Source organism: Sus scrofa, chromosome 16 (assembly GCF_054392235.1).
Source record: "Sus scrofa isolate SSC_HxYL_T2T_F1_AM1 chromosome 16, Sscrofa_HxYL_maternal_Yorkshire_Landrace_v2.0, whole genome shotgun sequence".
Lineage (NCBI taxonomy): Eukaryota > Metazoa > Chordata > Mammalia > Artiodactyla > Suidae > Sus > Sus scrofa.
Window position 1 is genome coordinate 39332772 of NC_139398.1, and position 12234 is coordinate 39345005.

General features: G+C 42.2%; 1 protein-coding gene across 16 annotated transcripts in view; it reads left to right on the forward strand.

Annotated features, from left to right (window-relative positions):
* The window catches only part of GHR (growth hormone receptor), a 296034-nt gene that overhangs the window by 245577 nt on the left and 38223 nt on the right, over nucleotides 1-12234 (forward strand). For all 16 annotated transcript variants that reach the window (XM_021076571.2, XM_013990637.3, XM_085001599.1 and 13 more), the window contains 1 exon segment: nucleotides 9045-9174. In XM_021076571.2, coding sequence (XP_020932230.1) covers nucleotides 9045-9174 — 130 coding nt within the window.

Here is a 12234-nt window from a genome sequence, read left to right on the forward strand (position 1 = left end):
AACAAAGTCTCATTCATCAGTTTGTTTCTTCTGGCGATAGAAGGCTCCCCTGAGACTTCAGGAGGTTCATATTTTTCAGTGACAGAGACTTGACTTTGGCACAACATTGCTATACTTTAGGCTTGGATTAGAATATTCCCACATGTACTTTTTCCTCCCATTTCTGGCAGAGAACTTGCATGTGAGAACCAGACTAGAGGCTGCAGTAGTGGGGACAAGCAGGATGCCTTCGGGGCTCAGAAGGGAAAGGATGATAGAAATATATCCAGTTTTTGAATGCTGCTGTCCTTTAAAATCACTAGGAAGCTTTTAAAAATCTAGCATTTAGGTAACTAAATTGATGATTCCAAAAATTACCAATTAAAATAGAATCTCATAGGATAGAACTCAGGCTCAGAGGTTTTTCTAATTCCCCAGGAGATTCCAGCATACACTATGTTAATTCTGACACTAGCTCCTCTGCCAGCTACCAGTTTTCAGGAATTTGGATGAGAACCTATCTACAAAACAGAGATAGACTCACAGACATAGAGGACAGACTCGAGGTTGCCAAGGGGGAGGGGAGATGGAGTGGGATGGACTGGGAGTTTAGGATTAGTAGATGCAAACTATTAGATTTAGAATAGATAAACAGTAAGGTCCTACTGTATAGCACAAGGAAATATATACAGTCTCTTGGGATAGATCATGATGGAAGATAACAAAAAAAATAATGTGGAGATAGGTAGGTAGGTAGATAGATAAAGATATATATGACAGGACCACTTTGCTGTCTGTACAGCTGAAACTGATACAACATTGTAAATCAACTATAATTTTTTTTTTTGGTCTTTTTAGGGCCACACCTTTGACATATGGAAGTTTCCAGGCTAAAGGTCGAATCAGAGCTGCAGCTGCTAGCCTAGGCTACAGCCACAGCAATGCAGGATCTGAGCCACATCTGCAACCTACACCACAGCTCACAGCAATGCTGGATCCTTAATCCACTGAGCGAGTCCAGGGATAGAACCCGCATCCTCATGGATGCTAGTCAGGTTCGTTAACCGCTGAACCATGATGGAAATCCAACTATACTTTAATTTTTAAAAATGTAAAACAAAACAAAACAAAAAAGAACCTCATTCACACGTGCTTCAGCTAAGTTTCACTTAGGACATTTTCATATGACTGAGGGATCCATTGGTGTCTTTTGTGCAGTGAGTTACAATCCCTGTTTCTGTGACAGTGGCATGCCTAAATTAATGATAGGAGTTTTTTGTGGAGTTTTTTTTTTTTTTTCTTTTTGTCTTTTTAGGGCCACACCCGCAGCATATGGAGGTTCCCAGGCTAGGGGTCCAGTTGGAGCTGTTGCTTCCGGCCTACGCCACAGCAATGCCAGATCCAAGCCGTGTCTGTGACCTACACCACAGCTCACGGCAGCACCAAATCCTTAACCTACTAAGCGAGGCCAGGGATCAAACCCACAACCTCATGGTTCCTAGTCAGACTTGTTTCCCCTGCGCCACGGCGGGAACTCTGATGGAGATTTTTAAATTGAAAGAAAAATGTCCAATTGGTGATAAGAAATAAAAACTAAAGTATATGTAGTAAATTTTAGTGTTAAGTATAATTTCCTGCTTTATATTTTTTAGATAGATGTTCTTACTGAGATAAAATTCACGCGATGTAAAATTTGCCATTTTAACCATTTTAAAGTAATTGTATTCCCAGTGTTGTACAACTCTCACCACTGTCTAATTCAAGAACATTTCCATCACTTCAGTATAAAACCTGTGCTTATTACTAGTGCCTCCCATTTCCCTTCCCCCTCATTCCCTGGCAACTGCATATCTACTTTCTGTCTTTAAGGATTTGCCTATTCTGGACATTTTATTTAAATGGAATAATATGTGGCCTTTTGTGTCTGGCTTTTTTCACTTAGCAAACGCTTTTCAAGGTTCACCTGTGTTGTAGCACATCCCGGTATTTTATTTCCTTTAATGGCCTAAGCATCTTCTCTTACATGATTATACCACATTTTGTTTATTATCCTCTCATCAGTTGATGAACACTCGGGTTGTTTCTACTCTTATTAGTATGAATAATGCAGCTATGAACATACTTGTGCAAGCTTTTATGTGAACATGTTTTCAATTCTCTTGGGTACCTACCTAGGAGTGGAATTACTGGGTCATGTGGTAACTCTGTGTTTAACTTCTGAGGAACTGCTAAACTGTTTTTCTACAGTGGTTGTACCAGTTTATATTTGTACTGAAGGTTCCAATTATTCTACAAGCTCTTGCTTTATTTTTTAATTTTTTGACTATGCTATCTAGGATGTCCCGTACCTTAACCAAACTGAAAATAAATTTTACTGAACTTAGTGCTAATTGTTTCTTTGAAATCTCAAAACCATGCTATACAGAATACACATTTTAAAAATAATGTTGGGTTATGGGATGGAAATCCTATGAAATTGGATTGTTATGATCATTATATAACTACAGATGTGATAAATGCATTTGAGTAATTTAAAAAAAAAAAGACTTAAAAAATAATAATAATGATGGGAGTTCCTGTCATGGCTCAGTGGCAACGAACCTGACTGTTATCCATGAGGATGTAGGTTTGATCCCTGGCCTCACTTGGTGGGTCAAGGATCCGGTGTTCCCGTGAGCTGTGCTGTAGTTTGCAGATGCAGCTCGGATCTGGAGTTGCTGTAACGTAGGCCAGCAACTGCAGCTTCGATTTGACCCCTAGCCTGGGAACTTCCATATGCCACAGGTGCCACCCTAAAAAGACAATAATAATAATAATAATAATAAAACTATGGCAATTCTGTGTCCTAAGTCAATTATTCTGCAAGGCAGTAAGTATGTGTCTTTGAGGTGATGTTCCTATTTCCATCTTCCTACAGGCTACCCTGGTGGAACTTGGTGTTGCTGGAGCTGTCTTTGTATATCCCTCTCTCTAGTCAGAGAAAACAATACCAGCAAAAAGCCCCTACCTTTCCACCAAAGAAGCCCTGTTATTATTCATCATAGTTTTAAGAAAACTGATGGGAGAAAAGAGAAAATCTTAGGTCAAGTAGAGAAGTATATAATCACTCTGTCCAAGATAATTAAGTAATACAAAAGCACTTAGTAAGCCATGCACCAGATAAATGCTATGGAAAAGAGGGTAAAGAGGAGAAAGATGATGGATTAATGCCCTGGAATGTTCAAAGTTGGTATTAGGTTCAACTGCAACTATTTAAGAAGGGAAGTAAGTATATTTTATAATGAAAATGTTCAATGAAAACTAAATGATGAAACAAGTTTTGCCGAAAAGATACATGTTTACATGCCAGCGGTACAGCATGCACAGCTCTGTTTCCTGACATTGCCCCCCGCTCCCCGACCCCAACACACACACACACATGAACTATCCATAGAGGCAGCTGCATCAATTTAAATTCCTTGCCAGACCACATGTGGTGCAAATTCTTTTTCAAGACCTTGCAAAGTTCACTTGATTTGATATCCATCTTAAAGTAACTGAACATATTCACTAAGCCTTTATTTTATTCAACGTTAACCTTATTTTAAATGCACCAAGAATCCATTTTTCAAAGCATACTAGAGTTTAATTTAAAATAATAAAAGAGAGAGAAATGAACATTTCAGCAGAGATCTTGTGAACTCTTGTTCTCAACTCTAAGCCAAGAAGCGCCTAAGCAGAAGATTTTACAGCTGTGCCTTTCTCAACTCCACAGAGAATCATAAAGGAAATCGAGTGTGAAGGTGAATTCCTTACATTCAGTATTGTCCAATACAAAATACTTTATTGAATTATTTGCCAATTTCCAACATTAATTGAAAGCTCTTTTTGCCAATAGCCTATATGAATGGCTGAGTAGCTGCAGTTTCATACTACATTGCAGTTCCATAGGTTAAAAAAAAAAAAAAAAAAAAAAACCTATCAAGTCTTTTAAACATGTGCTCTTTGACACTACATTATAAGGCAGTTAGTTCCTTTTGACAGTAGCTTGAAATAGTGATCAACCAGGAAGTTTATGGATTTCTTCTACCATATTTGACAAGCCAGCATCCATCAAGGACAAGACCTTTAGTGAAAGAGGGTGTAAGAGGCTCTAAAGTGGGAGAATCACTGAATTCCTGAAGCTCTTCAAATAGAAGTGTTTTGGAAATCACAAGTGTACTCTATAGAAGATTGCATGACCTCAAAGTAGGGCTTCAAAAGGGAGGACTCCCGTACTCTGGGCCAGGGGTTCTTTCCCCTCAACCTAAGTGTTTACAAGCACTGTGCAAATATCGGCACCCCTCAGTCCAGAACCTGGTCTCCAGGAAGCCCCAGCAAATATTTAGGCTGAATTTCCTTTACAAAAAATAAAAGGTAATGTTTTAGAAATACAGTTCAACCACCTTGCCTATTCCAGTTATTTATGAAGTTCATTTATCTATTCTCTAAAATTCTTTTCTTTAGTATGGGTCTTTGTGAGTTTTAATTATTAACCACATGAAGGACTATTGTTTTGTTTTCTTTGGTCTCCTTTCTTTTTTTTTTTTTTTTTTCTTTCTTTCTTTTTAAGGCCACACCTGCAGTATATGGAAGTTCCCAGACTAGGGGTTGAATCGGAGCTGCACCTGCCAGCCTACACCACAGCCACAGCAATGCCAGCTCCAAGCCATGTCTGCAGCCTACACCACAGCTTGGTGGCAATGCCAGATCCTTAACCCACTGAGCAAGGCCAGGGATCAAACTTGTATCCTCATGGGTACTAGTCGGGTTCTTGACCCACTGAGCCACAATAGGAACTCCTTTCTTTATGATTTGTCTACACTGCCCAACTCAAAAGGAAATTCTCAACCGGTTGTGTTCAGAGGGCACGGTTGTCTCTTCTCAAGATGTTAAGGCCCCAGCCTCTGTCCAGGGGTGATAATAAGTGTCCAGAACTGTTGACAGGGTATGGGCCACAGGACAGGGTGCAGTGGAGACTGTACACTGAAGAGAAGAGGGCCAAGAGCCAGAAGGTTTTCCTTTCCCTTCAAAGATTCCCTTCCTTCCAACCTTCCCCTCCCACTTCAACTGCTCCTCTTCTACCACCAACCCCCCAGCCCACCTTGGGAACTTATACGTGATTTCATTTGGTTTTTGTTCTTGCTCTGTCAGGAGTAGAGGACAGAAAACACATCTGCTAAGAGAACAGAGTGTAAGAAGGCAGATGCCTGTTTCAATATGTAACAGCTGCCTGCCGTCCTCCCTTGTGTACTGCCGGGGAAGACCGGCTTCCTCCAAGGACAGAGCCACCTGGCAGGGAAGGAGCCCCAGCCAATCCGACGGGAAAATCAGCCATGGTTCACTGTCAAAGGTGTTGAGCTGCGACCAGCAGGGCCTCCCAGCCCCTCTGACTCTGTCTCTCCATCATCGTAGGTTTGAATGCAACATCATTCCACCGACTTTTAAAAACCTGAATTTAGTAAAAAGTTCTCTTCAAGCTTTCTCAGTCATAATTTCAGCAGCAATACCAGTTCAGCTTATTCTTAATTCCCATCACCTGCTTATGGTCCATCAGAAAATTAGGCAGGTTTTAGCCTTTAGATAAATCCTTTTACACATATATTTAGAATATCTCTTAGTTCTCCACGCATTCACCATGAACCATTATTGTACTCTTTTGAGGTCATAATCAATATTCATATCCTTCCCACATCCTCCAGAACTTGGCTAACCAGCATTTACACCAAGTGTCCGTCTTCATCTCTTCATCTGTAGCTCTGCTAGAACCAGTCAGAAAACTTAATAACTGGAAAGCCAACTTTTCAGTGCCTACACATAACTTTATTTCTCTCCAGCAGTGGCTCTCAACCTGGCCTACATGTCGCAAGCAACACCCAGGCTGCACCCCTGACAGACTGAGTCAAGTCTCTGTCTTAGGTTTAGGCTAAAAAAAAAAATCACAAGAGAGTAAGAAGCGTTTGCTAGTTTAGAAATGACTCTCTGTGTGTGGCTTATCAGAGGGGACCTCCAAGTGTACAGCAACCATTTGTTGTCTTCATAGGGAAACACAAAACAAGTTTCTACTGAGATTTTCAGATGTAATCGAAGGGTGCTCATTTTAAGGTTAGGGCCAGTACCTCTCTGACTTGGAAAACCTCAGCATGACTCTAAGGAGCTGGACTTTAGGAATGTTGGGTGTCTTCAGCCACAATGGTAATAACTGAAGCAAGAGGTGCCTGAGAGAGAAGCAGCCAGCTATACTACAGTTCTGGCCTCCAAAAGAGAAGTTACCCACCTTCCCACACTCACTGTGATATGTTTTTATTGTGAAAGAAAAGTGGTTTATGTCCATCTTAAACATGGCTTTGAAGTTCTCATGTATTGGATTTATTTATCCTACATCAACAGCATTCAGATATTTACTATGGTTAATATTATTCCCTATCCCTATCCTTCCTCCAAATTAATCCATCAGCTGGGTCCTCTGCTTCAGATTCTCTCACAAGACTGCAGTCAAAGTACCAGCCAGGGGAATTCCCATTGTGGCACAGTGGGAACAGATCTGACTGGTATCCATGAAGGATGTGCGTTCGATCCTTGGCCTCACTCAGTGGGTCAGGGATCCAGTGTCGCCATGAGCTGTGGTGTAGGTCACAGACATGGCTCGAATCCCTAATTGCTGTGGCTGTAGCTCCAATTCGACCCATAGCCTGGGAACTTCCATATGTCATGGGTGCAGCCTTAAAAAGAAAGAGAAAAAAGAAAAAAGTGCCAACCAGGGCCATGGTCTCATCCAAAGTACGAACTGGGGAAGGATCAGCTTCTGTGCTCACCTAATGCGGTTGATTCCCAGGATTCAGTTCCTGGAGGGGTATTAGACTGAGGGCCTCACCTTCTTGCTGGGTGGGAGCCAGAAGCCACCCTCAATGCTTTGCCATGTGGTTCTCACTAGCATGGCAGCTTTGCCTCAGCAAAACCAGCCAGAGACGAAGTCAGCTAGCAAGATGGAAGCCACAATCTTTTGTAACCTAATCACAGATGTGACACCCCTTCAGTGCTGTCAGATTCCATAGGTTTGAGGCAAGTTAACTCAAGTGGAGGAAAAGAGTTCAGGTTGTGGTAACAGGAGACAGGGATCCTGGAGGCCATCTGAGAGGCTGTCTGCTATAGCACCTAACAGTAGATACCCAGCCAGAAAAGAAAGAAGGAAGGGGAGAAAGAGGGTGCAAGGAATGAGAAAGAAAGGAAAGTAGGCAATGGAAGATACAAAAAAAGACACAAAAGTAGTTTTGCTGCACTGTGCCTATCTCAGAGCACGTACCTCACACGTTAGCACCGCAACCATGAATTTCCTGTTTCTTACTTAGAATGGACATTATTGTGGAGCTTTCTATACATCTGGAGTTAAAAGGAAACAGAATACTAAGTTAAAGCAAGTAAAAACATGTTTTAAATTCTTTTTTTTTAAGTTTTTCCCCTTCGTGTTTCAAGTTTTCCGGCTGGGTTTATGATTCTTGCCATTATGTGGCAGGTTTATTGCACAGGGAATATAGGAATCTGGATGGTGTTTGCATTTGGTATTCTCTGGTGGGTTTGGCTCAAATGCCAAAATTAATTTTGATCCTGTACATTGTTATTAATGATTGTATGGGTCACTTAATTGTAAAAGTGAAGTTGTAAAGTCCCTTGGATCTCATCTATTCCAGCCTCTCTATTAAGGAAACTGAGGTCCAAAAGGCTTAGGAAGTTCAAGACTAAATAGTATCAGAGCCAAGACTAGCTCACAAATCTCTCAGTTTGAAATCCAGCATCTTTCCTCTTCTTATATTCTATGCAGAATAAGAGTCAGAATGGGCAGTACTCTCCTCAGCCCTACAGGCACTAAAACATGTTAGTTGTGGTTTAAATATGGTTTATTTAGCACTGATTTTCTGGAAGGATCTAAAAGTAACATGTTCAGTACTTAAGTTGATAGAAGAAGGAAGTTTTCCAGGAATGCTATGTGTAGGAGGTGCTTGCCTCACAAAACACACAGCTTTTCCATTTGCAGTGGATCCCGCAGGCTCCTCTGCTTCTGTGCTCTGCGAGGGGTTCGTAAACGCTGACCACCATCTCCAACATGGCCACAGAAGGCAGAAGAACAAGGACAGTTGGTATAAAAACATGGGTTTTGTGTCAGACCTGTCAGCTGCACATGCATAGCTGCAGATTTCATAGATGCAGGGGAGTTTGGGCTAACAACCTAGGAGTCTCCCTCCACTTCTCAAATTAGAACTGACACAGAGATAAACATAATTTGCTTAATTTCTCTATTTAATGAGACTACTGGCTGAATCTTTTAAAGGAATGCCAACATTAGTGACTTTTTATCAAAAACCTATAAAAACGGAAAAGGCCCTGTGGGGGATGCTGTGGTCCCCAGGCCACATCCCTGTGGCCAACCTGATGCCAGGGCAGCCATCTGTGCTGAGGCAACTGCCACCACGCACATGGCTGGGCACACTTCAGATGCTACCTAAGTTTCTCTGAAGTCAGACGAGGACCTTCAGCCCGTGCGCAGGTGCAGCCTAGAAGGTCATGGGCATTAACACCCTCCGGGGCAGCCCTCAGCCACTGAGAGATGGGAATTGGTGGATTAACGCCCTGCTCTCTGGCCCTTGTCAAGGAGCCCAGGAAGGCACTCTTCGCCGCTTCTCAGAGGGGCCTCTGTGGGGCTGGGCCCCAGTCAGCCACCATGGGGACCAGCTGAATAGTACACACATTTTTAGCTGTTCTCGCTATCCATCCCGCTCACCCTCCAAATAAACTGCCTGTACCCAAATCCTCATCTCTAGTACTGGTTTCTTAAATAGGCCCTAAGAAATAATGTTGGGAATAAAGACACAATGGTTTGTCCCTGGAATTAAGGGCCGACAGAGGAATGATTGACAAGAACCGCTCTGAAGCTGTGACCCAGGAAAACATTTCTAGAAGTGGTTGTTCTTCACCACTGTAAATATGTGTTTCATTAGGACCATCCATCACCCTCCTGATCTCATGCCTTGCCTTTTCTTTTTATTCGGCAGATTCTTCTGGAAAGCCTAAATTCACCAAGTGCCGTTCACCTGAACTAGAGACTTTTTCATGCCACTGGACAGATGGGGTCCGTCACGGTTTACAGAGCCCTGGATCCATACAGCTGTTCTATATTAGAAGGTACAGCCTTCATGCCTTTCTGACTTTTCTCTCCATGAATTTTCTGATTAAAATGTACTGAGTCATATGCAATAGTAGGAACGGAAATGATTTATTTTGATGATCTAAATGTATTCATTCATTTATTCAAAAAAATATTAATGAAGCCCTTATTGTCTGTTGCACACTATTTTGGGCACTGGAGATACAGCAATGATTACAAAAAGATAAGGTCTCTGGTCTCCTGGAGATTTGTTCCCAGTGAGGGAAGACAGATAATAAAAAAAATTTTTAATTAAATGTCAGCTGGTAATATGGGTTATTAAGAAAAGTAAAGCCAAAGAGGATAAGGAATATTAGCACTGTGTGAATATATGTGTGTGCATGAAAGTATCTGAGGGTGAGCATGTGAGCATAAGTGAACACATTTGTGACTGCATGAATGTGCGTGAGTGTATAAAAGTGTGGGTGCAAGTGTGAATATGCATGAATGTGGGAAAGTAGGTGAATGTGCATGAGTAGCTTTGTGGGGGAATGTGTGGTTGTGAATGAGTGTGTGTGTGTGTGTGTAAAAGTGCATGAGTATATGGGAGAGTGAACCCATGAAAGTGAGTGTGCATGAGTGTATATCAGGAGCTCAGGTGAGATCTTAAATGAGGAGGTCAGAGGAGGCCTCCCCATGGTGGATTACAGCAAAGACATAAATGAGGTGAGAGAGGCCATGTGAATATCTGGGGACAAGAGTGTTCAGACAGAGGAAATCTCAAGTGCAAAGGCCCTGAGGCCAATGGGGCGAGTTTGAGGAACGCAGGAGATCAGCATGGGTGGGAGACAGGGAGAGTGATAGGGTAAGAAGTCAGAAGGCTAGCAGCCAGATCTTGCAGGCTCGTCTTTCTCTGTGGTGGGAAGCCATAAGGATTTTTTGAAAAGATGTTTGTTTTAAAAGACTGTTTGGTTCCTATGTAGAAAATAGACGGGGTTCCTGTTAGTTACATTCAATAAGGAACTAGGATACTTCTCTATTCCATTTTTACTGGTTGTCCTATAAAATAACAGTGGAAGAGTGAAACAAAGCTCTCTCAACACAATCACCAACTAATGTGTTTCTTTCTTTCCCGTCACCTGCCATGGTTTCCATCTGTTTACTCTTATGTCATACATTTTTTGCTTTTTAAAATTTTAGGCTCAAAAACTCTATCATCTCCTCTTTTCCACCCAAACCCCAGAGAAGGCCTAAGCCAAGATACATGATTAGTGGAGACCCCTTACCCTAGGCAGGTGTTGGTCACCAGTCCAAGGATGGCACTGCCTGCCATCCTGAGGAGCAGGGAAGGGAAAGCAAGAGGCAGCAGGCAGTTAAGGCCATGAGCTCAGGGCCATCCATCCTGCATTTCAGCCTGGTCAGTCCCTCGCTCAGAGTAATGCCAGGCAGATTAGTCAGTCTGCCCACAATTCAGCCACCTCATTTGCAACATGGAGATAACAGACTTTGCTACTTGGCTTCTTGTGAGGATTTTATTAACTAATGCATGAAAAGAAACTTATCACGGTGCTTGGTGCATAGTAAGTACTTAATAAATGGTAGCTGCTCTCCTGGTTATTGGTAGTGTGGTAATAATTTAAAATAATAATAGTAATATAGAATTCCAATTCCTGGGCTACAAAAGCAATTTTTGATTCTTTACTGCTTATGATTATTGGTATGCTGTAAGGCCTTTTTTTTTTTTTTTTAAAGCAGAGCTGGGTGCCTAATTTGCAAATATACTTTGAGTCAGCAGCCAGGACTAACTTTACTCACCTTTCCGGGGTGCAAGTGGTCTCTTGGATGTAACTCAAAGGGCACACAAAGATGAGATGGTTGGGCACCAAGTGCTTTCCCCCCCACCCCGGGTAAGGCTGCTACTGCAGAGACGTAGGGGCCAGGAGACAAAGCAGATTTGTGTGAGTATGTTTGGACAGGAAACTAAAATGTTAACACTTCAGAATATCAAATTGATTGTTAACTGAAGAGAGATTTAGTAGGTTCAATTTTCATACTTTTGCTTTAGCAACGTAGAAAGCCAATCAATCAAAACAAAAGAAGTTGTTTGTATAGGTAGAATAGAGAAGTACCAGAGTTGGGCTAACTTTATGACATTGATTTTCACCACTCTAATATTCATCAAATTTGAACCTGAGCAAAAAGATAAATTCAAAATATGCAACCTTCATAGATACGTATTTGTCCCTTACCTCTTTGGTAAGGGCCGTCTTTGTTTTTCAGCAGCGTATCTGTGGCACATGGAAGTTCTTAGGCTAGGGGTTGAATCAGAGCTGCAACTGAGACCTACACCACAGCCACGGCAACACCAGAGCTAAGCAGCATCTGTGACCTATGCCACAGCTTGCAGCAACAGCGGGTCCTTATCCCACTGAGCAAGCCCAGGAATCCAAACCACAGCCTCATAGACACTATGTTGATTCCTAACCTGTTGTGCTACAGTGGGAACTCCCCGCCTCCGGGCCAACTTTGCAGAGCCCCAGCTTTTCAGTATCTTAGTCCAAATCCAGCTCTGTGCCGGGAGAGATGCCACTGAACTTATGACCAAGTGGAGGAAGTCTGGAGTGTATTCAGAAGGATGTTGTGAATTTTCGCCCTAGTCGAGTTTGGGATCCCAGGGGAAGAAATCCCCACATCCTCAAACCCCCTTAGTACAGCCTCAGAGTAAAGGCCAACCAAACTGGCAAAACCTGTGTTTTGTGTTTTCTCTATAAGCATTCAACTATTTTGAATATCTTAGCCAAAACAACATAAAAACCCAGACCAGCTCATCCAGAAGGGTAAAATTGAGGTTAAGAGTATCAGGAACGTACAGTATCAGGACTGCACCAATTAAAGCACAAACGTATTGGACTTTGCTGTACCTGCTTACATAAAGAGAAAACACATATGCACTTTCTGACTCTTGTCATTGTTCCTTAGAATTCACTTCCCAGGCAACTCCTGGAACTATAGAATCATGGCTCCCCATCCCTGACACACAAATCAGGCTGTGATATGATGTCATCCAGGACCAGAGCAGTGGAGGCAGGGAGGAGCAA